This window comes from Staurois parvus, unplaced genomic scaffold (genome assembly GCF_062004578.1).
Source record: "Staurois parvus isolate SC_StPar_1 unplaced genomic scaffold, SC_StPar_1.0 ptg000154l, whole genome shotgun sequence".
Taxonomy (NCBI): Eukaryota; Metazoa; Chordata; class Amphibia; order Anura; family Ranidae; genus Staurois; species Staurois parvus.
Genome location: NW_028317950.1, coordinates 12,866,822 through 12,894,712, shown reverse-complemented (window position 1 = coordinate 12,894,712; position 27,891 = coordinate 12,866,822). Strand labels below are relative to the sequence as shown.

The 27,891-nt window shown below is 39.0% G+C and overlaps 1 protein-coding gene across 1 annotated transcript in view; it reads right to left on the bottom strand.

The window, feature by feature from the left end:
* The window catches only part of LOC149463525 (dual specificity testis-specific protein kinase 2-like), a 142,517-nt gene that overhangs the window by 10,486 nt on the left and 104,140 nt on the right, over positions 1-27,891 (bottom strand). Inside the window, exons 4-7 of the mRNA XM_089675063.1 lie at positions 14,124-14,172; positions 8,333-8,482; positions 3,687-3,860; positions 87-170 (exon numbers count right to left, since the gene is read on the bottom strand). Coding sequence (XP_089531189.1) covers positions 87-170; positions 3,687-3,860; positions 8,333-8,482; positions 14,124-14,172 — 457 coding nt within the window. The remainder of the gene's footprint in view (positions 1-86; positions 171-3,686; positions 3,861-8,332; positions 8,483-14,123; positions 14,173-27,891) is intronic.

Below are 27,891 nucleotides of genomic sequence, written 5' to 3'. Positions count from 1 at the left end.
TTTGGCACGAATATTCTTAAAATATATTTCAAATATTCCATGTGGGTATGTACCCCGTATAATATCCTGTCATGCAGTTCACTTACTCTTGTTCTTGGAAGGATCTCAGGATCTGCTGGAATTCGACCAATAATCTCACAAAGGACAATTCCAAAAGAAAAGACGTCAACCTGAACAAGTAAAAAAAAAAGTTCAATACATTATATGTAATTATTTCTGATTTGTGCTGCAACTAGCAGCAATCTGGATCAAACGTTTACATTGCAAATGCCATGTTCTTGTGGGTATAGATCTGATTAATGACTAATGGGAAAAAAAGAAAGGCAGACAGCTACATTAAAGGGCCAGTCCACCAGGCAGGGATGTTTCAGCTTGTGGTAGATGCTGGAGGATAAACTACCTGACAGTTCCTTCTATCTCTCCTGAGACTCTATTGGTGAGATCCCAGGTCTGAACACCTGCTGTGACCATTATGAGGGGTGCTCCTACTATCCCCTGCAGGATTGTAATAATAATTAATGAAAAATACACTAGGTAGTGTGAGAATATACAGTATAAAGGTCACAGCATGTTTGAGACATCAGATATCTTGACTCAGCCCCAGGCAATATAAGGAGACAGCATGCAGCCACACACACTGGAATCTACCTAAATGAAACATCAGTTTTGAGTGGATGACCTTTTAGGCTAAAACAAGAAATGCTAAAAATACCCAAGTGTCCTTTATTACAAATAGCAAATGGAAAGTGCCCACCTTTAAGTAATCTTTAAAGCAGTTCTAAAGCCTTAAAAAACCTTCTGTGTCCAGGATTCCCCCTCTATACTTACCTGAGCCCAACCTCGATCCAGCGATGTGCACAAGGACAGTAGATCTTTCTCTTCATAGGGGACATTCAAAGCAGCAGAAGCGATTGGTGCTGTCAATCAAATCCTATGATGAGGGAGTGGGGAAAAGCCCCACTGTCTGTTTATAGACACAGGCTCGGGAGAGAGCCCGCACAAGTACCCCCAGGGCACCCCAGCAGCTGATATTCGGGGCTGCAGTTTAGCATTTGACACTGAGTGGTTTGCTTGTCCAAATTGAATTTAGTAAGTGTCAATTTTTTCTGGCATGTAAACCGAGGCATACATGCTGAACCCTGGTACAGAGAGATGCCACATCTTAATAGATGCATATTAACAGCTATAGGTGTCACCTACCATCCCTGAATTAGCAGAAGGAGGTGTGTTGTTGTGACTTATGCAGCATGGATCTGATCACATGAAACATTAAAGGTGGCTGCGACAAATGACCACAACTTGGGTACTAAAAGTTTTACTAGTTAAAACCAGCACTGTTAGTTAGGATGTCTATTATATAGAGTCCAAATGCTGCGCACTGACTGTGATACAGGTGTCCATACACTGGAAATAAAAAGTCTACACACCCCTGTTAAAATGTCAGGTTTCTGCTGTGATGTAAAAAAAATTAGACAAAGATAAATAATTTCAGAACTTTTTCCACCTTTAGTGTGACCTATAAACTGTACAACTCAATTAAGAAAAAAACCTGAAATCTTTTTTTTTTTTGGGGGGGGGGGGGGGGGGGGAGTAAACAAAAAACTAAAATATTGGGGTTGCAAAAGTGTGCACACCCTCTTATAACTGGGGATGTAGCTGTGTTCAGAATGAAGCAATCACATTCAAAATCACGTTAAACAGGAGTCAGTACACACCTCCTGTCTTTTAAAGTGCCTCTGATTAACCCCAAATAAAGTTCAGCTGTTCTAGTAGGTCTTTCTTGACATTTTCTTAGTCGCATCCTACAGCAAAAGCCATGGTCCGCAGAGGGCTTCCAAAGCATCAGAGGATCTCATTGGCATCAGTCAGGAGAAGGGTACAAAAGAACTTCTAAGGCATTAGATATACCATGGAACACAGTGAAGACTGTCATCGTCAAGTGGAGAAACTATGGCGCAACAGTGACATTACCAAGAACTGGACCTCCCTCCAAAATTGATGAAAAGACAAGAATAAAACTGGTCTGGGAGGCTGCCAAGAGGCCTACAGCAACATTAAAGGAGCTGCAGGAATATCTGACAAGTACTGGCTGTGTGGTACATGTGACAACAATCTCTCGTATTCTTCATACGTCTGGGCTATGGGGTAGAGTGGCAAGATGGAAGCCTTTTCTTGTGAAGAAAAACATCCAAGCCCAGCTGAATTTTGCAAAAACACATCTGAAGTCTCCCAAAAGCATGTGGGAAAATGTGTTATGGTCTGATAAAAACAAGATTGAACTTTTTGGCCATAATTCCAAAAGATATGTTTGGCACAAAAACAACACTGCACATCACAAATAGAACACCATACCCACAGTGAAGCATGGTGGTGGCAGAATCATGCTTTGGGGCTGTTTTTCTTCAGCTGGAACTGGGGTCTTAGTCAAGGTAGAGGGAATTATGAACAGTTCCAAGTACAAGTCAATATTGGCACAAAACCTTCAGGCTTCTGCTAGAAAGATGAACATGAAGAGGAACTTCATCTTTCATCATGACAACGACCCAAAGCATACATTCAAATTAACAAAGGAATGGCTTCACCAGAAAAAGATAAAAGTTTTGGAATGGCCCAGCCTGAGCCCAGACCTGAATCCGATCAAAAATCTGTGGGGTGATCTGAAGAGGGCTGTGCACAGGAGGTGCACTCGCAATCTGACAGATTTGGAGTGTTTTTGCAAGGAAGAGTGGGCAAATATTGCCAAGTCAAGATGTGCCATTCTGATAGACTCAAACCCCAAAAAGACTGAGTGCTGGAATCACATCCAAAGGTGCTTCAACAAAGTATTAGTTTAAGGGTGTGCACACTTATGCAACCATATTATTTTAGTTTTTTATTTTTACTTCCCTCCACCTAAATGATTTCAGTTTGTTGTTCAACTGAGTTGTACAGTTTATATGTCACATTACACTTGGAAAAAGTTCTGAAATGATTTATCTTTGGCTCATTTTTTTTACATCACAGAAACCTGACATTTTAACAGGGGTGTGTAGACTTTGTCTATCCACTGTATGTCCGCTGTAATGATAAATCTTGCTTTCAGTAGAGACCATTGCAACGTTTATAATGGTTTTATTCAACATGGCTATTTAATAAAATGCATATTTTATGGATCTCTACTGAAAGCAAGATTTATCATTATAGTGGACATATGGACACCTGTATCACAGTCAGTACGCAGCATTTAGACTTGCCTATTCTTTCCATTTCTCCAGTGGATTGCTAGCAGCACGGTGTGATGGTGAATAGAAGAACATGATTGCCTACTAGGTGTATAGCGCTTCTTGTCCCCTTGAGGTTTACTGGTCTATTATATAGTGGTGACATTTTATTAAGGCTGGACAACAAATCAAATTTCACAGTTAACCAGTTATTTTTTTTCTATGGCTTCATGCACACTGAATGTTTTGGCATCTCTCCTAGAAACCTCCTGGCAGCAGCGTTTTGGCAGAAAAAACACCTAACACTTGTAAAAGTGTGTAATGCGTTTAGACACATCAAGCACTTGAGCGTTAATTCATTTCACTGGCCGGAAAAATAATATTTCTTGAAATGCATGAATGCTCAAGTGCTAAAACGGCCAGTGTGCAGGAGGCCTGTATTTCCCTTTGACAACTTACATATGATATCTTATCATTTAAACAAACCTTGCGATCATATGGTTCTCCACGTAACATTTCTGGGGCCATCCAGAAGGCAGAGCCCACAAGAGACAATTTTCTTTCACCATTTTTTGCAGGCAGATCCACCACCTCCCGGGCAAGACCAAAATCTGTCACTACAGCTTCCCTCCCCCGCGGAGCCACTCTGATGAGACAGTTCTGTAAAAATAAATAAATTATTTAAAAGTTAATCCCTATCTTTTCCCCCCAGAAATAAATATCTGAGTGTGTGTTTACCATTTATTCATAGGTTTTCATTTAGACCACCAATCGCAGGCACTGGAGAAGTTGGGGGTGAGAAAAGAGTTGGCCTAAGGGAAGGGGAGAGTGTGCTGGTTGGCTTTTATTAGTAATGGGAGTTCTGCTTTAAAGGGGATGTGATATATATACACTTACACATGCATACACATTCATTTTATATGCATACTTTTATTGATTTATTGCAGGTACTTATATAGTGCCATCAATTTATATATATATTGTACATTCACATCAGTCCCTAACTCTCAAGGGGTGTACAATCTAAGGTCCCTAACTTACATTCATACATACACATACTAGGGACAATTTACACAGGAGCCAATTAACCTACCAGCATGTCTTTGGAGTGTGGGAGGAAACAGGAGTACCCAGAGGAAACCAACACAGGCACAGGGAGAACATGCAAACTCCAGGCAGGTGGTGTCGTGGTTGGGATTCGTACCAACGACCCTAGTACTGTGGTTGGGATTCAAACCAATGACCCTAGTACTGCCAGGCGGAAGTGCTAACCATTTAGCTTCTGTGCTGCCCCTTAAACAGCAATTGAAATAGGATATGAGCCACACAGTTGTTTTCATTCAGTCAGCTGACTCTTGGGGGTCTATTTATAAAGCATTACAAGTCTAAGGGGTCTATTTATACAATATGTGTTGCCTGAATGTCATTAGAATTAAATATCCAGTATTTTTTCTAAGAGAATAATGCCTGTACTGTCAGCTTCATCTAGTGGCGAAAATGTGGTATAGTTTTCGGAAATACCTTAGGGAAAAAAAATATATTACATTTTGGCCACTAGAGGGAGCGGATGATACAGGAATGAATCTCTTGGAAAATTATAGGACATTTCATTCAACTTGCAAAAATGTTTCTGACATTTGTGCAATGAATGTTTTTAAAAATAGACCCCTTAAACTTGCATTGTGAAAATGAGTAGTAAAGCACAACTATTGTGTAGCACTTCAAAGCAGAGCTTACACATGTAATGGGCAAATATGGCTACCCTCAGGTATATACAGAAGTACAAATTATAAACAAAGTTTTTAAAACATTTAAACATATTGATGATTTAATTTACATCATGTTAATCTCTTTCACACATATATCTTCTAGGGATCTTTTAGTTTTGTAAATCCTTTTTAACATCAGTTCTCTAAAACCTGCAATTAAATCTTTATAATTTGCCTACCGTTTGTTCTAGCCTCTTGATTTGCATCATGATGATTTAGACTAGTGTTTCTCAACCGGGGTGCTGCGAAGAATCTTCAGGGGTGCCGTGGCAGAAGGACAAAAAACTGTCCCAACCCTGTACATTTGGTTCTGAGAACGATCTTGCGTTAACTCCTGTATACAGAGAGAGAGCACAGCCCACACCTCCTCCTGGCTCTCTCCTCCTCCCAGTTGCCATCTGTGCTGAAATCGGCAATCCAGAAAGCTTCCCAGCCAGCCTGCCTGCATCCTACCAACCAGTGACATCTTCAGTTGCTAAGGACATGTTAGGCGGAGTGTAGCTATCTCGGTTGGTGCTTTTAGTACAGATAGCAGCTCGTCAGAGGAGAGAGCCAGGAGGAGGTGTGGGCTGTGCTTTTTCCCTACTCTTTGTATACAGATATTAACACACTATCGCTGTCAGATCCAAATATACAAGAGTTGATTACTGCCCCCTATCTCCTCCCCACACTGCTTCTGTCCTAACAGCAGAGATTGTGGGTGGGGGCAGTGATCAACCCTTGTACATTTGAATCTGAGAGTGGTCCTCAATTCCTGTATACAGTGAGGAGAGGAGGAGAGAGCACAGACCACACCTCCTCCCCTCTCTCGTCTCCTCTCTGCTGCTGGAATTACTTGTACTTTGTTATGTAACATTTTGCTACGGAGTTGTTTCCCTGCTTTTTTCCATTGTATTACCTGCAATATTCAATACAGGAGGATTAGGCAAAAAAAAAGCGAAATGCAGGAATGCTCAAAAAACAAAATGAGATTGGATGAAATCCTGGTATGAACAAGTCCACAGACTGGTGTGCCCCAGGATTGTGCACAATCCTAATGCATGTCTTGACTGAAAAAAGGTTGAGAAATACTGATTTAGACCATTACCATCCACATTTTTCCATTGTATCTGCTTAGAAAAAGTGCCAACATACATGCAAGTCTTTGGAGGAAATGGCATTAATCATTCATTGCTTTCCAGTTGGGAACTTGCAAGCTCTTTCTAATAAAAAATGAATCACAGCGTAGACAGCATTAAAAATGCACATCGTGAATGTATGATCTGAAAGGAAAACGGATAGGGAACGCTTTCAGAATCCCAAGCGCCCATGCGGATATGTTTTCAGAATTTTGGCTATAAAATTTGCATGGTGCTCAGTGTGTGGTTTCATATATAGCTAGGACTTTTTTTTTTTTAACATATATCATTAAAAAGTGCAGCTGCTTACTGGCTAGAACTGCTGCCTTTCAGTACTGAAATCCTGGGTTCATAGCCTTTTAGTGCTGAAATCCTGGATTTAAATTCTATCAGGACACCTATGTTCACCTAGGGTGCCTTTTGGTTCAACAACTGTCCTAATGGAAATTATAAAGATACTACAGGTTAGAGAGGATCTCCATTAAGTAGTGTTAACTTCAACTTGTCCACCTAATGTCATTTCTGAACAGCATTGGAGACATAACAAACCTTTCGTGTCCAACATTTGTGGTTCTGGGGTTTAGCAGAGGCTATGATGCAGACAGCTCAAACATGTATGGATATAAGTTGAACCCCCACAGCAGGCAACGGATGTACAAAAATAGACAAAACCTGCTCTGCTTTGTTTCCCTACAGATATGGCTCTACAGTTCAGTCACTAGAAGGTGCTGTGTGTGTATGGAGTATATCATCAATGTAACAAGAGAGGCTGGAAATCACAGATTGCCCTTCCTTCATCTCCCCAGAGAGCAGCCATGACCCGTATGTCCACAACCAATTGTGGTTGTTAGGTTTGCCAAGGGAGCTCATCTGCATATTAACAGCTTGGGCAGAGTTCAGTAAGTACCAAAAAATATACAATCTATTTGTATGTAATTGCAGAGAAGTCTTAAAAACATAGGTCGGCGTTTTGTTGCATGCAGAGCTCTTCCTTAACTGGCCTTAAATCAGAATGGATAGGGTTACTGTGGGCACAGAGTGGCAATTTATCTATCAATACTTGGTGTAGGCTTAGTCACTATCAGTTTATATCTGCCCTTTTATTTAGCTCTACTAATGTTTTTGGAGATCAACTTTAGAGTCAATCTGTCACCTAATAGCAGGACAATGAACTATGAGGCTGTATACACCAGGTGCTGGGAGACAGCATGTGATCTTAATATCTGGTCAGGAGCAGAACAGTAGCTAAATGGTTAGCACTTCCGCCTGCCAGTACTTGGGTCGTTGGTTTGAATCCCAACCACGGCACCACCTGCCTGGAATTTGCATGTTCTCTCTGGGCCTGCATGGGATTCCTCTGGGTACTCCGGTTTCCTCCCACCCTCCAAAAACATGCTGGTAGGTGAATTGGCCCCTGTCTAAATTGGCCCTAGTATGTACAAATTGAGTTAGAGATGTTAGATTGTATGCTTCTTGAGGGGTATGGCTGATGTGAATGCACAATATATATGTAAAGCACTGCATAAATGGATGGCACTATATAAGTACCTATATTAATAATAATAATAATAAAGAACAGCAGCTGTCAGATAAGAGGAGCAGCTTTCAGCTCCAGAGCAACAATTGTAATAATTTACCAAAAATGATTCCCATTTTTCGTAAGCCCAAACGTGATTGATTTTATTTAAAGAACAGCAGCCAACCAGATTTCTGCCTGCTGTAGGCAGCCCTGTGATGCATTCCACAACACAGTCCCTAGCTACATCACCAACCTCATCCGCAGATATTGTCCAAATCGTCTGCTCCGCTCCTCTCAAGACATCTTGCTCTCTAGCTCCCTTGTCACCTCCCATGCCCACCTCCAAAACTTCTCCAGAACCTCTCCCATCCTCTGGAACTCCCTACCCCAGTATGTCCAGTCAGCCCCCACCCTGTCTGCCTTTAGACGGTCTTTAAAAACCCACTTATGCAGGGAAGGCTACCCCCCCTCCACCTAAGAACTGTACTTGAATCACCTTCACCAGATCATCCCCAGCAGCTATCACCTTTTGTATCACCTCTGCTTACTTTAGATTGTAAGCTCCACGAGCAGGGCCCTCATATTCCTTCTATATTGAACTATATTGTAATTGTACTGTCCCCCTTTACATTGTAAAGTGCTACATAAACTGCTGGCGCTATACAAATCCTGTATAATAATAATTCCAAGGGGAGGCTATAGGTCATGTGTTTTGCACATAAATACCTTAGAGTTCAGGTCCCGGTGGTAAATGTTTTTAGAATGCAGGTAGACCATCCCTCTGCTGATGTCACATGACAGGTCCACTTTTTCTTTCCAGCTCAGAAAAATATCTTTGTTGGCAAGTAATTCTTCCAGGCATCCCCCATTCACGTACTGGGAGAAGAAATTTAAAAAAACAAAACAAAAAAAACACTTTTATATATATTAACAAGTATGTCCAATCAGAACTGGTAATTCAGTTTTTGGTAGATTCTGGAGGGTTCAACCATCTAATAGTTTCTTATGTCTCTCCAATGGCAAGATATCTGCCTGCACATCTGCTGTGGCCACAACAATAGAATCACACTCTCCATGTTGGATTTTCCATCTTGCAATATGCAATATGGCACAGCAGGAGAAGGGACTTACAGGTGGGCAGGAATATCAGAAATTCTAAGGGGGTTCAGAACTGAGTCAGAACTTTGGCACAGGGATCTCAAAAACCAAGTCCCCAGTCTTCACCTCCAAGTCAAATACAACTTTAACCCCGTCACGCCTAAGGGTAAAACAAATTTTAATGCCTAAGCACAATTTTGCAACATTGACATGTGTTAGTAAAGGCGTACATATCATCCCAACTACTTTGTACATCCAGGTGGATTATACCTGGTTTTTTTTCAGGACAAATTGGGCTTTTATTTGGTGGTAAATGGTAATGGATATCTCCTGATTTTGTTTTTTTATTATCAAAGGAAAACTGGCCCAAAATCGTAAAAAAAAAAAAATCATCTTTTTTTTATTTAGCTGTGTGTTCCTTGTTACTACCATAACCTACCGCCAAAGTACAATCCAAAATAAATTTTCCAGCTCTTGGTGATCGCAGTGATACCATATATGTGTATGTAATTTGTTGTTTGTACCCTTAGTACAGCCCAGAAACAATAATGCACATTTTGTTTTTGTTTTTTTTACCTAAAAACCAAAAAACACTGATACCATTTTTTTTTTTTTTTATAAATCCTGACCTTTGACCCTGACCTTGACCCAAACACTTACCCTGGCACTAAACTAGATCAAACCTTGATCTAGATATTTTTTCTTTATTTTTTTAGAATTATTTTTTCTCCTTTTTTTGTTATACAAACATTTTTCCCCCATCTATGCCAGGAGTTAGAGAGAAACAATGTACTGTATCTCTCTCCTCATAGAGAGAAAAAAAAACCCAAGAGGGGTCGGGCTGTACAGTGACTGATCACTGTGACAGCCAATCAGAGGCTATCACAGCGATCTTGTGTCAGGAGTCCCGGGTCCCGATCGTTAGAATTAGACCTGGGGCTGTCAGTAACACCCCCGGTCTTTGTGCTGGAAGTGCGCCGCGCCGAGCACTCCTAGCAGATAGACAGGTACACAAAAATGCGGCCCCATGGAAAAAAGCCCAGTTCTGTGAAGCCACATATTTGTGTGACATCGGCATCAAGGGGTTAAACAGACCTGATCCAGAAAAAATTCCCTGGATCATGAAAATCTCTGCAAAATCTGTGAGTATCACATGCTGCCAATGGTGAGACTCACTCATTATCGGCCCATACGAAACATATGAGAAGAAGCAGCAGCAAACTTTTTACATCTAACCAATGGGTGTCTTTAAAGTGCAATAAACTATATCAGAGCACCACAAAACTGAAAACACAATTCAATTTATTTTAACCACTTTAACCATCAGATCAGGCCTATTCTGACACTTTGTCTATGTGTAAAAATCTGTTTTGTTTTTTTTGGCAAGAAAATTACTTAGAAGCCCCAAACATTAAATATTTTTTCAGCAGAGTGCCTAGAGGATAAAATCGTGGTTGTTGAAAATGTTTATGTCACACTGTATTGTGCAGCTGTTTTTCAAACACAATTCTTTTGGAAAAAATACACTTTGATAAATTTTAAAGCACAAAAACACATAAGAATACCAGTTTGTTTGGTAATATATTAAACATGATGTTACGCCGAGTAAATAGATACCTAACATGTCACACTTTAAAATTGTGCTCACTCAAGGAATGGTGCCAAACTACAATATATAAAAACCTCCATAGGCGACACTTTAAAAGGCTTTACAGGTTACAAGCTTAGAGTTCCACAGGAGGTCTTATACTAGAATTATTGCTCTCATAATATGTTCCAAGCGAAACCTCACATGTGGTGAGATTGCCGTTTACATATGTGTGCATGACGTACATGTGTGTTTGCAAGCACGGTGGGATCAGGGTACTTTCTATTTTTTTTTTTTTTTAAATGTATATTTTTTACTGTCTCTTTTTTTTTATCACTTTTATTGCTGTCACAAGGAATGTAAACATCCCTTGTGATACATATGGGGTCTGTTAGACCCCAGATAACTCTTCTGCCCTAGAAAGCATTGGATTAAACCCAGATTTGTTTGATTTGAAGCTTTCCCCAGCCAGTAATGGGCGGTATATAAAACACTGAAACCGGAAGTGGCAAGATACTTGTCATTTCCAGGTTTGTATACCAGAAAGATGATCGGTGACATTTTGGAACTGCGCAGCTCCACTGTCGGGATTTTCAAAGGGGACGGGAGAGGCACCGGAGGGCTGCAGGGGGGGGGGGGGGGGGGGACACCCCTTTCGCTGCCGGTAAAAGCAATCCAGCAGCTAATTATGTGCTATTATTGCTTTTACAAAAAAACGCATTGCTGTCTGAAATAAAAAAATACTGTGATAATGCCTATAGCTGCAGGCATCATCCCGGTATACCACTTCACTCTTGTGATGTTATTCACTTTAAATTGCAGAGCCATATTCAAAGCAAACACACCCATTTGGCCTGAGCTCAGCCATGAACACAGCAGGGTGTGCTTAGTTGAAAAACCCCTCCTCCCCTTCTCTATATGAAAGACAAAAAATGCCCATGAAGACTCCAGGAATGTATGAACCCATTTTGGCCTAGGCCAGAAACCAGGAAGCAACTGAAAAAAAAAAAAAGTTTAACACAAGTAAATATGATATGCATTCCTATATATTTACTAATGCTAGCAACATAAGGATTACAAACAAATGTTGATTGAGAGCGTTTAGTTCCGCTTTAATCGTCACTTGCCACAAAGCAGTTGTGGATCAGTACTGGAGATTCTGGATTGTGACATCTAGTAGACGGTCCCTTTAAATCAGGTGTGGGCAACCTTAGAGAGGGTGGAGATCTACCTGAACACATGGGAGAAGTCAAAGATCACCAGGCCAGTGTCACCTCTTCACACCTGATTTAAACCACTAATTGCAGTACTACTGTGTCACAACTGCGTGCTGTGCATGGCAATCATGGGTTTAAATCAGGCTTTGAGGAGGCATATCGCCTCTTCACCACCTGTCAAACACACTCTGATCACTTTGCAGAGGAGCTGTAGTGTCTTCTGCATTTGTGAATGAGCCCTTAGTTGCATCCAGCAACGGCAATCTTAAGGCTCGTTCACATGTAACTTGGAGGAGTGTAAAACACTGTGGTTGAGCCATGGTTTTATCGTCTTCAATCCCTAACCCCTTTAATGCTGAGGCAGCAGCCAAAGGTATACATATGCCGCAGCAGAAATTACACCCCCTTTTGCTTTTGGTAGGTGCTACCGCCTGTCATCCCAAGACCCATTCAAGTAAATGGGGCCACTCTGCAAGCGCCCCACAACTGCATGCTTCTGCTGGCTCAAAGGGGTTAAAGCAGGTGGTATGAGAGCAACACACCGCTGCCTGTTTAACCCCTTGTTTGCCATATTGCACAAGGTTACAGGGTACTTGCACAGTGTCCTCATTCACTTGAATCGGTCATCCTTGACAGGTGCTACACCCTTTAGCCATGCCTGGGTGTCAATTTTTGTTTATTAAAAATCTTACAAACATAATAAAAAAACATATTTACATATATACAGAATAAATAAAATAAATATATATAATTGAACAAAAATAGCTTACTTCAGCATAGAAAACAAACAGACCAATCATATTTTACTATTATTATCATCTTTATAATGTATCTCAACAAACCCGACCATCATTGATCCCATGCATGCAGCCTTTTTTTCAAAAATCTGATCTTATAAAAATCTAGGGGACGGGAAAGGACAGAAAGAGAAGCCACGCACCCAGAGACTGACAGACAGCAGCTCTGCAGGGTGTAGGAGCAGCACGACAGAGGAGACATCAACTTATGTGGTTCTTGCTCCTGACTACAGCTTCAACTTTACAAGAAGTCCCTCTGCACTGCACTCTGTTTGATGCTCTGGGATGGTGGGTAGACTGCGATTTACCAGTCACCTGGCCGGGATCTTCTGGCAGAGATCTACTTGTAGATCACGAACTACGTGTTGCTGACCCCCGCTTTAAATCATACCCTAGAGCAGGGATTGAAATTTCCACTCACCTGCTCGCCAGTGTGTGTGTGTGTTTGTGTGTGTATGCATGTACAATTGTACATGTGTCTGTGTGTATGTACATGTGTGTATCTGTACATGTGTCTGCGTGTATGTACATGTGTGTGTGTGTGTACATGTGTCTGTGTGTGTTTGTGTGTATGTACGTACCAGGGGCGGACTGACCATTTGGAAACTCGGGCACTGCTCGAGGGCCCGGGGTCAGCAGGGGGCCCCATGAGATGCCCCTGGTACCTTTTTCATAGGCTTTTTGGAGTTTGGGCAAGGACACAGGGGCCCCATGATCCCCTATTGCCCGGGGGCCCCATGAGTTGTCAGTCCACCCCTGGTACGTACATGTGTCTGTGTGTCCATGTGTCTCTGTATGTATGTACATGTCCCTTTTGAAAACGAGCGTGTTGCTCGAAACATGTCAGGGGATCCACCCAATTGACGCCATTAGCCACCAGGGAGCCACTAGCCACCAGGCAGCTTATGAATAAGACCTGGAGGCCGTTTTATGCTCTAATGTGAGTTCCTTGTTTGTTTATTTGCATTTTGTATAATAAAAGATGTACTTCATTATCAATACCATTTTGCCCCCTGGCTCGTTAATTATGAGCCTCGCGAGGTGGAGCTTTTGGGAGGAGTCTGGACATCGTTGGATCTGGCCGGTGAGCCTGAGGTGACCCCCGAGTGTGTGTTCCATCATCCCCGAATGTACACCATGGTGACCGGATGCTGTCTACACTGCTGACCACACCTTGATGTCCGCCCTATGATGTTATGCATACAACGCTCAGTTTGTATGTCTATGTGGTAAGCGCATAATCACACTAGATTTCCCAAAAGTCAAGTTGGATTTGAAGTACATCGAATATCTTACTGCCATCACTCTATGGATTTATCTTCTTTTATACACATTATATATTTCCTATGTTTGATTGACCGTCACAGTGCTGACAGCTTGAGTCTTTATATTAGGACGGTTACATGCTGATTCAGTCCTATTTTGTTGATTGCATTATCATTCTTTGCTATTTGTCCTATAGCGCTGCATACCCTGTTCATTTTATGTATGTACATGTGTGTGTGTGTATGCGTGTCTGTACGTGCCTGTGTGTGTATACATGTGTCTGTATGTGTGTGTGTGTACATGTGTCTCTGTGCGTGTGTGTACATGTTTCTGTGTATGTGTGTGCGTGTGTATGTACATGTTTGTTTATTGGTGGCGAGTAACTCTAAGGCCTGGCTAGTAGCTCAGGACTTGAAATTTTAAGCTCTGCCCTAGAGACAGTAGCAGAACTTTTTTTTCTTGGGGATGGGGGTTATTTCAGCTGCTCCTGGGTACTAAAGTCTAGAGGGAGCCTTGGGAAGTCTGATATATGACCAGCAGAAAATGCTTACCTCCAGAATTGGATAGAGTTTTTCATCTTTGACACATATCCCAAGATACCTGCAATTAATAAAACAGATAAGTTAAAGTACATACAAATCCTACATCCTAATCAAAAGCCATTACATGAATAATTAGTTGCAAGTATAGAGTGAAAGAATCACATATCTGTACATAAAAGAATAAAAGCTGCACTAGCACCAATTATTTATCTGTGAGTAATAACCAATGTCTAATCTGGTGTGCAATGTGTTTTCAGCAAGCATTAAATAATCGGGAAAAAAACAATCATCCATCAAAAGGTAATCCGTTTACGTGAAGGCATCACAAATACATTTCTGAAAGAAGACTGGTGATAGGACTGTAAAGTATGGCCAACAAATTACTTCCATCAGTACGTTAGCAAGTGGCTAGTTGTTCCAAAAACTAGTAGCAAGCTCTGGAATTGTGTTTTCTCTTTCTTAATTCTCTGAGTTTAAAAGAAAACCTTTGAGAAATGCAGAGGTAGTAATTGCTGACACATTCTGAAAATACTCTCTGCCTGGCTGTCTCTCGCTCCAGTATAAGCAAGTACAGTTCTGATCTGTATATCTTTATGGGTCAGTCTTAGAACATGATGAAGACACCAGATCAGAATGACAGCCAGGTGATTGGCATTTTTCCGGAAGGAAAGGACAGCAGTAGCCACCTACTCAGCACAGCGCCGGAATAGTAGCTGGAATGGCTACTCTGATGTATGAATATATTATTTATTTACATACTATTTAAATACTTTAGATAGAAATAAGGCTTTTACAACATGCACTGATAGAGTACTTTCATTAAAAGAGAACTAAAGGCAAAAAACTTTTTTCTTTATTTTGGATAGAGTAATGGAGGGTTCAAAAGACTGAACCAGGCGAACTGGAAGACCAGCTACTAGAACAGGGGTGTCAAACTGGTGACTTACCTGGTGTTCTAATTTCTCTCTATCCAAAACTTAAAAAAAATAAGTTGAATGAAGTTGACCTTTAAAGTATAACTAAGGGCTCATGTACACTGCAGCTGATAAATTGACGTTCAGGAGCTTTTCTGCGTTTTTTTCAGCAGCCCCTGAACTCTCCCTAATGTTTTCCTCTGTGTCCAAGTACACATCGTCATTTACAGGCAGTTGAGTTTACAGTTGTTTTTTTGAACGCACCAAACTTGCGTTCAGGAGTAAATTTTATCAGCTTTCCAAACGCTTGTAAACGCGTTTAGAAGCATTTTTTAACTGTTCCATATCCAGATGCTGTCCAGAGCCTTTTTTTTCATCATCAGAAATGTATGCAAAGCGTTTTCCATGTATTCAAATGGACCCGGTACACCAGCGCAGCCAGTTCCAGGTTTCGCGTGAAGGAAAAAATGGTAGAACGTGCTGCATTATGCTCATGATGGGATCCATGGTGAATACAACCAGAAAAGACAGGTCATTTCAATACATACTGCTCTCTCTGCTTCTGCTCTCTCCATTTCTCTCAAAATATCGAAATAGTTCATTTTTTACTGGGCATTCTGGGCATTTTGGAAGGTCTCCTGATCTTATCTTTAAAAAACGCTTCTAAATGCAAACGCACATAAACGCGGCTAAACAGACGTTTTTTAACCTACGGTTTCCACCAGTTTCCATCATTCAAAAGTGTTTTCCAAACATCCCGTGTACATGGAGCCTTAAGGAATTTTTTTTTCTCTTTTCGATAAAAGTGAAGATGGATTATAACACCTGCCTTATTTTTATTTCGGTCTGTGTCCTCATTAGGAAGATTTATCTTCTCTGATTGTCATGTTTACTATCATGACCAAAAGTGAAAATGCCAAGTTTTGGATTTTCCCCAGAACAGGTTTATCTTCAAATGGGGACACTAATTCTGGTGACAACCAAGACTTCCCTCAAATTAGAGGGATTTTCTGGCACCTCCTATATTGGATATGGGACAGAAAGAAAAGGGAAATCTCCCCACTGATGGCAAAACAAAAAAAAAATGACAGGGTTTATAACTTTCCTTACTCTATCCAAAGTAGAAAAAATAGTTTTACTGCAACATAATTATAGTTCTTCTGGCTTGCAGTAGTCTTATTCTTCCATTAGATGGCAGCAAAGTCACCTGCTAAATCATCTGTATTCAAGTGATGTCAGCAGTGAGTATAGTGAACTCTCGCCATGTAAATAATTTGACATCTAAACATTTGCATGAAGTTCATGTGCTGGCAGATCAGTTTCTGAAATTAGTCTAATCATTTACTTGCTGATCTGACAGAAGGGAAAGAAGAGCAGCTTTAGTGTATGGTAAATCCTGCAATATAAATGGATTTATTCACCCATAAAATGTATTATTTATATACAGCGTTGCAGCATGAAATGCTCTTCTATTAGTAGATGAAGTGTTATAGTAAAAAGTGTAAGAAATTAAATGCACAGAGCATTTTGGCTTTGTGATCAGCACTGGGGTCTTTCAGTGTCTGAATACCAAGACCCCAGTGCTGTCCAAGAGGATCCATTACACTGGTTTGGATTTACAACACAAAAGTGGTGAAAGTTGCATTCAAGCAGGGGCGGACTGACCATTTGGAAACTCGGGCACTGGCCGAGGGCCCGGGGTCAGTAGGGGGCCCCATGAAATGCCCCTGGTACCAGGGGCGGACTGACAACTCATGGGGCCCCTGGGCAATAGGGGACCATGGGGCCCCTGTGTCCTTGGCCAAACTCAAAAAAGCCTTTGAAAAAGGTACCAGGGGTATCTCATGGGGCCCTCGGGCAGTGCCCGAGTTTCCAAATGGTCAGTCCGCCCCTGCCTGGTACCTTTTTCATAGACTTTTTTGAGTTTGGGCAAGGACACAGAGGCCCCATGATCCCATATTGCCCGGGGGCCCCATGAGTTGTCAGTCCGCCCCTGCATTCAAGTTCAAATATATGTGGATACTGCAAGCTTCATCCCAGTAGATGGTGTCATAAGGTTGTACTTATCTATTATTTATTATAAGAGGTATTTCTATACAATTTTGCTATGCTTTACACACTGTACATTCACATCAATTCCTGCCCTCAAGAAGCTTACAATCTATTTACTTCTGTATCTCATATGCATATTCACACAAACTAGGCCCATTTAGGATAGGAGCCAATTAACCTACCAGCAAGTCTTCATAGTGTGGTAGAAAACTAGAGCACCCAGAAGAAACCCATACAAGCAAATGGAGACTATGCAAACTCCATGCAAGTAGTGTTCTGACCAGCATTCGAACCAAGGACCTCAACAGTGTACCAAAATTGGGAAAAATACAGAATTAAATATATTGACAAAATGATATTTCCATCATTTGAGTCAGTGGTCTCCAGCAACAAGGCAATAGATCAGAGGTTCGGTAAGCATCAAGGGTTAGATCAAACTTGGCATTTAGAAGGTTAGGGTGCTGCTTGAAGTAGAATTCAAACTAAAGCCTAATTAGGCCCCTTTTACACGGGCGATCCAATCAGGTCCACATATCAGTTTTTCAGGCAGACCTGATCAGATGTTCCATGTATCCCTATGAACCAACGGGTGTAAACAGACACTCGCCTGCCTCCAATCTGATCTGCTCTGTGAAAAAACAAAAAAGGGATCTGTTCCCCTCTGTCTAGGTGGGTCAGATAGGAGAGCAGTTGGGTGTAAATGGACAGCCAGTCCGGCCATACAGCAGAGGTCGCTCTATCTGTGTCCACTCTGCATAAATTGAGCGGACATAAATCTGTCATCCACCGACTCTGCTCTACTCAGCAATGGATCAGCAAACAGATCCCCTGCTGAGCAATGCGGATTTGCCACATGTGAAAAAGGCCTTAGTCTTAAAAATGCTCCCTCCACCCCCTAACATCTATACTGACTAACCTGTGTAAAAATAGTTGTCAATATACACAAGTATCATATATTGTATAGTATAGTAAGTATCATCACCATGTGCAATGCCAAGCTACGGTTTCTAAAGCGAGCAAAATCCTCTCTTGTATTAAAAGAGGTATAGACTCCAGAGAGAGATATCACATTACCCTCGGACAAATCATTAGTAACACCTCATCTGGAATATGCAGTTCAGTTTTGGGCACCAATTCACAAAAAGAACATTGGGGAACTGGAGAAAGTCCAGAGAAGGGCAACCAAACTGATAAGAGGCATGGAGGAGCTCAGCTATGAGGAAAGATCAGAGGGACTGAATTTATTCTCTTTTGAGAAGAGGAGATTAAGGGGGGATATGATCTCCATGTATAATACATAAGGGGGGATATGATCTCCATGTATAATACATAAGGGGGGATATGATCACCATGTATAATACATAAGGGGGGATATGATCTCCATGTATAATACATAAGGGGGGATATGATCTCCATGTATAATACATAAGGGGGGGGGATATGATCACCATGTATAATACATAAGGGGGGGATATGTTCTCCATGTATAATACATAAGGGGGGATATGATCGCCATGTATAATACATAAGGGGGGATATGATCGCCATGTATAATACATAAGGGGGGATATGATCTCCATGTATAATACATAAGGGGGGATATGATCTCCATGTATAATACATAAGGGGGGATATGATCTCCATGTATAATACATATGGGGGGATATGATCTCCATGTATAATACATAAGGGGGGATATGATCTCCATGTATAATACATAAGGGGGGATATGATCTCCGTGTAAAATACATAAGGGGGGGATATGATCACCATGTAGAATACATAAGGGGGTATATGATCTCCATGTATAATACATAAGGGGGGATATGATCTCCATGTATAATACATAAGGGGGGATATGATATCCATGTATAATACATAAGGGGGGATATGATCACCGAGTATAATACATAAGGGGGGATATGATCTCTATGTATAATACATAAGGGGGATATGATCTCCATGTATAATACACAAGGGGGATATGATCTCCATGTATAACGCATAAGGGGGGATATGATCACCATGTATAACGCATAAGGGGGGATATGATCTCCATGTATAAGACATATGGGGGGATATGATCTCCATGTATAATACATAAGGGGGATATGATCACCATGTATAAGACATATGGGGGGGATATGATCTCCATGTATAAGACATATGGGGGGGGATATGATCTCCATGTATAAGACATATGGGGGGGGATATGATCTCCATGTATAAGACATATGGGGGGATATGATCTCCATGTATAATACATAAGGGGGATATGATCTCCATGTATAAGACATAAGGGGGATATGATCTCCATGTATAAGACATATGGGGGGGATATGATCACCATGTATAATAATAGTACGTACCAATTTTCATGCATTCCGGTCATGTGATCCGGCTCTCCTGTGTCAGCCAGCGGTGGCTGCAGAGAAGAGAAGGGACCGCCAACCATGGGAGACTATGGGAAACATCATAACTCCCAGCTTTCACAGTAGTTGTCTCTTTCCATTCCTCCGCAGCTGCCGATGGCCGACACAGGGGATTGCATGACTGACCCAAAGCAGGAAAATATAGGCAAGTTTATAGTGTACAAATAAATAAATAATTTGCGCTAGTAAATGTGTATAAATATATAAATATATATAAAGAAATCATCAAATCATAAGTCCAGAAAAAAAAATATATATGCCAATACCACAAAAAAATAAAAAAACTTTTAAGTGCAAAAAACTTTTGTGCAAAAAAAGTGTCTAAATATGAAAAATTTCACCAAAAAACCTTGATAATATAATGGCAGATCATCCATAAATATATCTTCAGAAACGGAAACTCTGCAACACACCGATCCTCATCGATCGAAATAACAGGATGAAAAACTTTGTAGTTAATCGAAAATCCACTTCTCCAATAGATAAAGGACCACGTTCAAACGTATCCATGGGGGGAAATGCCAAGCACTCGAGAGAAACAGAAAGACTTCATGGTGCAATATTATAAAAACCAATTCCTTTATTAGGTACTCATTGCACTTACTCAAGAGGTGTCCCAGCCGACACCAGCATCAACAGCATAACAGCAATCACATAAACGAGCCTGGCTACTCAGCACATGCGCAGTAGCTGGCAGCCAAAAACGTAATGACGTCACATCAATCAAGCTCCGCCCTACGCGTTTCGTCATCGACGTCCTCACGGAGCGGATAGATGTGAGACGTCTCAACCTCCTTAAATATTCACTCACAGGAAACGAACAGCTGACATCAATGGGGAATCAAGCAAAGCAAGCCGCCCCACAGATGGCAGGAGTCCACAAAGGATATACAATGTATCCAATATATTTGCCATCACAAGCAAAAAAACTTTAAAACAAGAGAACAAAAATAGAATAAAAGGAAATTTGAATAAAACACTAATGATAAATAAATTAAATAAGTAAATACATTAACGGGCCAGCACCCTCTAAGACTGTGTTTCAAAAAGGGAACTTAAAGGGCCAGTAACACTTTCAACACAAATAAAGGGGAACTCTAGTAATAATACAAAAATAATGCAAAAATTGTACAAAAAACATACAATCTCCCATATATCATCTTTAAACAGTTGCCTATATAAAAATATACTTAAAATAACATAAAAATTAAAAAATTTAAAATTTGTGAGAAAACAATTCAAATCTATATCGACATTTAACCCAAATGGTTGCAAGGAATTTAGTTCATAAATCCAAAACGTCTCTTTTTTGGAAATCTCATTAACCAAATCCGAGCCCCTCCAATGGGGTTTTACCATCTCGATCCCATAAAAGGTAAGTAAGCTCGGATCACAATTATGTACCAATTTGAAATGTTTGGATACACTATGTTTATCAAATCCTTTTACTATGTTTCTTATATGTTCGCCTATTCTTGTTTTTAAACATCTCCCAGTTCTCCCAATATATCTCAAATGACATGGACATTCTAAAACATAAATCACATGTGTAGAATTGCATGTAATCAGGGATTTAATATCATATTCTTTTTTGGAAAATGAAGAGCAGAATGACTCTTTTTATTATTACCAACTTTTACAGTCCTACAAACTTTACACTTCCTACAAGGAAAAAAAACATTTAAATTTGGAAACAGATCGAACTTTTTTGGGGGTTCGATGACATTGCGAGCCAGTTTTATCCTAAGAGACTTATTTTTCTTATAAATGAATTTAGGAGTTTTAGATAAGAATTTATTTAGTATATCATCTTTTAACAAAATGGGCCAATATTTTTTTAAAATTCGTTCAATATTTTTGTATTGCATATTATAGTTAGTAATAAAGGGTACATTATTTTCAAATCCCAAATGAGCCTTTCTATTTCCAAGAAACGTCTCCCTATCTTTAATAATAATCGAATTTCTCTCTTTAATCAAAAAGGTCTTATCATACCCTCTCTCTATAAATCTTTCAATTAACACCTCAGATTGGTCGAAAAAATCTTTGTTAGCGCTACAATTTCTTTTTAATCTGGTAAACTGACTTTTTGGAGTGCTATATAACCAATTTGGATGATGTCCACTAGAAATAGGTATATAGCTGTTTTTGTCCACTTCCTTGAAGTAAGTTTTGGTACAAATTTGGCCATTATCTTTATATAGGACCAGATCCAAAAAATTAATTAGCTCAAAATCACTCATAACAGTGAATCTCAATCCATAGCGGTTCATATTAATATATTCCATAAAGGAATCGAGCTTTTCTCTGGATCCATCCCATACCATTATAATGTCATCAATATACCTCTTGTATAGCGCCATCTCTGGCCATTTATTGAAAATACTTTCTTCCTCCCATTTATCCATTACCAGATTTGCCACACTGGGAGCATACTTAGCTCCCATGGCAACACCCTTACATTGCTGAAAAAAAGTGTTGTTGTACCAAAAGAAATTGTTATTCATCGCAAATTCAAGTAATTCAACAACAAATTTCCTCTGCGATCTTTTCAGGAGTGATTTATGTTTAAGGGCCCATTTTACTGCATTAATTCCATCATTTTGATCGATGTTAGTATATAAAGATTCTACATCTATAGTAACCAACATACAATTATCAACATTATGTAATTCTTTAAGGATGTTAATAAGATGTCCACCATCTCTCAGAAAAGCCCTATTTGTCATAACAATGTTTTTCAGAAAAGTATCAACATATTCACCAACTCTTGCAAATAAAGAATTTATCCCACTCACAATGGGTCTCCCCGGTGGGTTCTCCTTATTTTTGTGTATTTTTGGTAAATAGTATATAGTAGGTATTTTCGGATGTTTAATCAATAAATATTTTGCTTCTTTTTCAGTTAATACCCCCAACTCTTTTCCTTTGTTAATAATACACTTAAGTAATAATTTAAGTTTCTTAGTGGGATTTTTTTGCAAAATTTTATATGTATCTTCAGATTGTAATAATCTCTTCATTTCTTTTTCATAGTCATTCTTATTTAAAACAACAATACCTCCCCCTTTATCAGCACTTCTAATTACTATATTCTTTCTCTTTTCAAGATCCTCAATACCCAATTTTATATCTGGTGGAATACAGTACGAATTTTTAACATTTTTAACTCTTAATCTCATTTTCTACCATATTTTTAAATACCTCCAGAAAAGCATTACCAGAAATCTTAGGGTTAAATGTAGAAGCATTTTTTAAACCACTATTTTGAAAACCATGAGAAGATGAAGTAGGATTGTTTCCTTGAGATTTATTCAATTCAAAAAAATTTTTAATATTAAGTTTTCTCACAAATTTTTGCAAATCAATAAAAACATCGAATTTATTTAAATTCGTCCTAGGTATATATTTCAAACCAAGGTCCAAAACTTTAATTTCTCTTTCAGAAAAAGTAACCCCCGGTGGTGATGGTATGAAAAACCCCCCCTCGATGGAAAAAAATTTTGGTTTTGATAACCTCCTCTCCTATATCCATTACCCCTATATCCACCTTGACCTCTATAGTTGGTCAAGGTGGATATAGGGGTAATGGATATAGGAGAGGAGGTTATCAAAACCAAAATTTTTTTCCATCGAGGGGGGGTTTTTCATACCATCACCGGGGGTGGAATATGGCACCAAGGGGTTACAGACCACAAGAGAAAGATTGGAGAGAACAAGGGAATTATGGCAGAGAAGAGGGAATAAGAAATACAGAGGCAAAAGAGGAGGAAGGAGACAAAAAGAGAAAAAGAGAATAATAGGGGCAGGAATCTATAACTTGAGTGATGTTACTTTTTCTGAAAGAGAAATTAAAGTTTTGGACCTTGGTTTGAAATATATACCTAGGACGAATTTAAATAAATTCGATGTTTTTATTGATTTGCAAAAATTTGTGAGAAAACTTAATATTAAAAAATTTTTTGAATTGAATAAATCTCAAGGAAACAATCCTACTTCATCTTCTCATGGTTTTCAAAATAGTGGTTTAAAAAATGCTTCTACATTTAACCCTAAGATTTCTGGTAATGCTTTTCTGGAGGTATTTAAAAATATGGTAGAAAATGAGATTAAGAGTTAAAAATGTTAAAAATTCGTACTGTATTCCACCAGATATAAAATTGGGTATTGAGGATCTTGAAAAGAGAAAGAATATAGTAATTAGAAGTGCTGATAAAGGGGGAAGTATTGTTGTTTTAAATAAGAATGACTATGAAAAAGAAATGAAGAGATTATTACAATCTGAAGATACATATAAAATTTTGCAAAAAAATCCCACTAAGAAACTTAAATTACTACTTAAGTGTATTATTAACAAAGGAAAAGAGTTGGGGGTATTACTGTAACTGAAAAAGAAGCAAAATATTTATTGATTAAACATCCGAAAATACCTACTATATACTATTTACCAAAAATACACAAAAATAAGGAGAACCCACCGGGGAGACCCATTGTGAGTGGGATAAATTCTTTATTTGCAAGAGTTGGTGAATATGTTGATACTTTTCTGAAAAACATTGTTATGACAAATAGGGCTTTTCTGAGAGATGGTGGACATCTTATTAACATCCTTAAAGAATTACATAATGTTGATAATTATATGTTGGTTACTATAGATGTAGAATCTTTATATACTAACATCGATCAAAATGATGGAATTAATGCAGTAAAATGGGCCCTTAAACATAAATCACTCCTGAAAAGATCGCAGAGGAAATTTGTTGTTGAATTACTTGAATTTGCGATGAACAACAATTTCTTTTGGTACAACAACACTTTTTTTCAGCAATGTAAGGGTGTTGCCATGGGAGCTAAGTATGCTCCCAGTGTGGCAAATCTGGTAATGGATAAATGGGAGGAAGAAAGTATTTTCAATAAATGGCCAGAGATGGCGCTATACAAGAGGTATATTGATGACATTATAATGGTATGGGATGGATCCAGAGAAAAGCTCGATTCCTTTATGGAATATATTAATATGAACCGCTATGGATTGAGATTCACTGTTATGAGTGATTTTGAGCTAATTAATTTTTTGGATCTGGTCCTATATAAAGATAATGGCCAAATTTGTACCAAAACTTACTTCAAGGAAGTGGACAAAAACAGCTATATACCTATTTCTAGTGGACATCATCCAAATTGGTTATATAGCACTCCAAAAAGTCAGTTTACCAGATTAAAAAGAAATTGTAGCGCTAACAAAGATTTTTTCGACCAATCTGAGGTGTTAATTGAAAGATTTATAGAGAAAGGGTATGATAAGACCTTTTTGATTAAAGAGAGAAATTCGATTAGTATTAAAGATAGGGAGACGTTTCTTGGAAATAGAAAGGCTCATTTGGGATTTGAAAATAATGTACCCTTTATTACTAACTATAATATGCAATATAAAAATATTGAACGAATTTTTAAAAAATATTGGCCCATTTTGTTAAAAGATGATATACTAAATAAATTCTTATCTAAAACTCCTAAATTCATTTATAAGAAAAATAAGTCTCTTAGGATGAAACTGGCTCGCAATGTCATCGAACCCCCAAAAAAGTTCGATCTGTTTCCAAATTTAAATGTTTTTTTTCCTTGTAGGAAGTGTAAAGTTTGTAGGACTGTAAAAGTTGGTAATAATAAAAAAAGAAAGTCATTCTGCTCTTCATTTTCCAAAAAAGAATATGATATTAAATCCCTGATTACATGCAATTCTACACATGTGATTTATGTTTTAGAATGTCCATGTCATTTGAGATATATTGGGAGAACTGGGAGATGTTTAAAAACAAGAATAGGCGAACATATAAGAAACATAGTAAAAGGATTTGATAAACATAGTGTATCCAAACATTTCAAATTGGTACATAATTGTGATCCGAGCTTACTTACCTTTTATGGGATCGAGATGGTAAAACCCCATTGGAGGGGCTCGGATTTGGTTAATGAGATTTCCAAAAAAGAGACGTTTTGGATTTATGAACTAAATTCCTTGCAACCATTTGGGTTAAATGTCGATATAGATTTGAATTGTTTTCTCACAAATTTTACATTTTTTAATTTTTATGTTATTTTAAGTATATTTTTATATAGGCAACTGTTTAAAGATGATATATGGGAGATTGTATGTTTTTTGTACAATTTTTGCATTATTTTTGTATTATTACTAGAGTTCCCCTTTATTTGTGTTGAAAGTGTTACTGGCCCTTTAAGTTCCCTTTTTGAAACACAGTCTTAGAGGGTGCTGGCCCGTTAATGTATTTACTTATTTAATTTATTTATCATTAGTGTTTTATTCAAATTTCCTTTTATTCTATTTTTGTTCTCTTGTTTTAAAGTTTTTTTGCTTGTGATGGCAAATATATTGGATACATTGTATATCCTTTGTGGACTCCTGCCATCTGTGGGGCGGCTTGCTTTGCTTGATTCCCCATTGATGTCAGCTGTTCGTTTCCTGTGAGTGAATATTTAAGGAGGTTGAGACGTCTCACATCTATCCGCTCCGTGAGGACGTCGATGACGAAACGCGTAGGGCGGAGCTTGATTGATGTGACGTCATTACGTTTTTGGCTGCCAGCTACTGCGCATGTGCTGAGTAGCCAGGCTCGTTTATGTGATTGCTGTTATGCTGTTGATGCTGGTGTCGGCTGGGACACCTCTTGAGTAAGTGCAATGAGTACCTAATAAAGGAATTGGTTTTTATAATATTGCACCATGAAGTCTTTCTGTTTCTCTCGAGTGCTTGGCATTTCCCCCCATGGATACGTTTGAAGGTGGTCCTTTATCTATTGGAGAAGTGGATTTTCGATTAACTACAAAGTTTTTCATCCTGTTATTTCGATCGATGAGGATCGGTGTGTTGCAGAGTTTCCGTTTCTGAAGATATATTTATGGATGATCTGCCATTATATTATCAAGGTTTTTTGGTGAAATTTTTCATATTTAGACACTTTTTTTGCACAAAAGTTTTTTGCACTTAAAAGTTTTTTTATTTTTTTGTGGTATTGGCATATATATATTTTTTTCTGGACTTATGATTTGATGATTTCTTTATATATATTTACATATTTATACACATTTACTAGCACAAATTATTTATTTATTGGTACACTTTATATATGGTGATTTTTTGCAGCTGGTACACTATTAGTAAGTTATATAATTTTGACCATAGGCGCTATTATTAATTTTTCTTAAGTTTATAGTGTACATCTTTCTTACACAGGTTCGTTATTATAGGTTTTGAAGTGGGGGGAAGGAGGAAAGGGAGCATTTTTAAGCCTAGGTAACTGGAATTCTACTTTAAAGCTGAAACCCAGGTAAACGGCTTAATACACACATGGAAGCAGTTTTACCTATCAAAAGAATAACTACGCATACCAACAACAATTTTGATGGAATCCTTTAACTTGCTGGCTCATTACTAACCTTCCTCTGTGAGCCAATAGTGCACACCAGATAATAGTTTTTGCCTGTATGGATTGCCAACAGGCTCAATGGTAAAAAGTTTATCTAAACCCAAAATACAAAAAATTGTTATATATCGTAGCTCCTTTCATTTTCTTTTGGCTAACCAAGGAAAACGAAAAGTTTTCCCTTGCAGTAGGTCTGCGCCTGCAATGCAAGGGCTAAGTGCTCATTTATATCTACAGTAGGGGATGGGAAAAGCACATTTACTTACTTGATCCTTCACAACCCTGCTACGCTTCGGCAGTGGACTATCCCTTAGTGTCCTCAAGTCCAATCAGGGCTAAGGGCCAGGCATTGGACTTGATGACATCAGAGGACCTTAGGCTGCAAGAGTGTAGTGAAGAAGCTATGGGGACCAGTCTAGCAGTGTGGAGGAGTCAGTGGGAGTGGAAGATCAGGTAAGTATAACTGCTGTACCTGGTCACCTAGACATAAACATGCAGTTATCCCTTGCAACATGGGAACAGCCCCACAGCGATCATATTACCCCTGTACAAATCATTAGTTATGCCTCATCTGGAATATGCAGTTCAGTTTTGGGCATCAATTCACAAAAAGAACATTGGGGAACTGGAGAAAGTACAGAGAAGGGCAACCAAACTGATAAGAGGCATGGAGGAGCTCAGCTATGAGGAAAGATTAGAGGAACTGAATTTATTCTCTCTTGAGAAGAGGAGATTAAGGGGGGATATGATCAACATGTATAAATACATCAGTGGTTCATATAGTGAACTCGGTGTAGAGTTAGTCACCCTGAGGTCATCACAGAGGACAAGGAGGAATTCTTTACGTCTACAGGAAAAGAAATTTAATCTGCAAACATGGAAAGGTTTTTTCACAGTGAGAGCTGTGAAAATGTGGAATAGACTCCCTCAAGAGTTG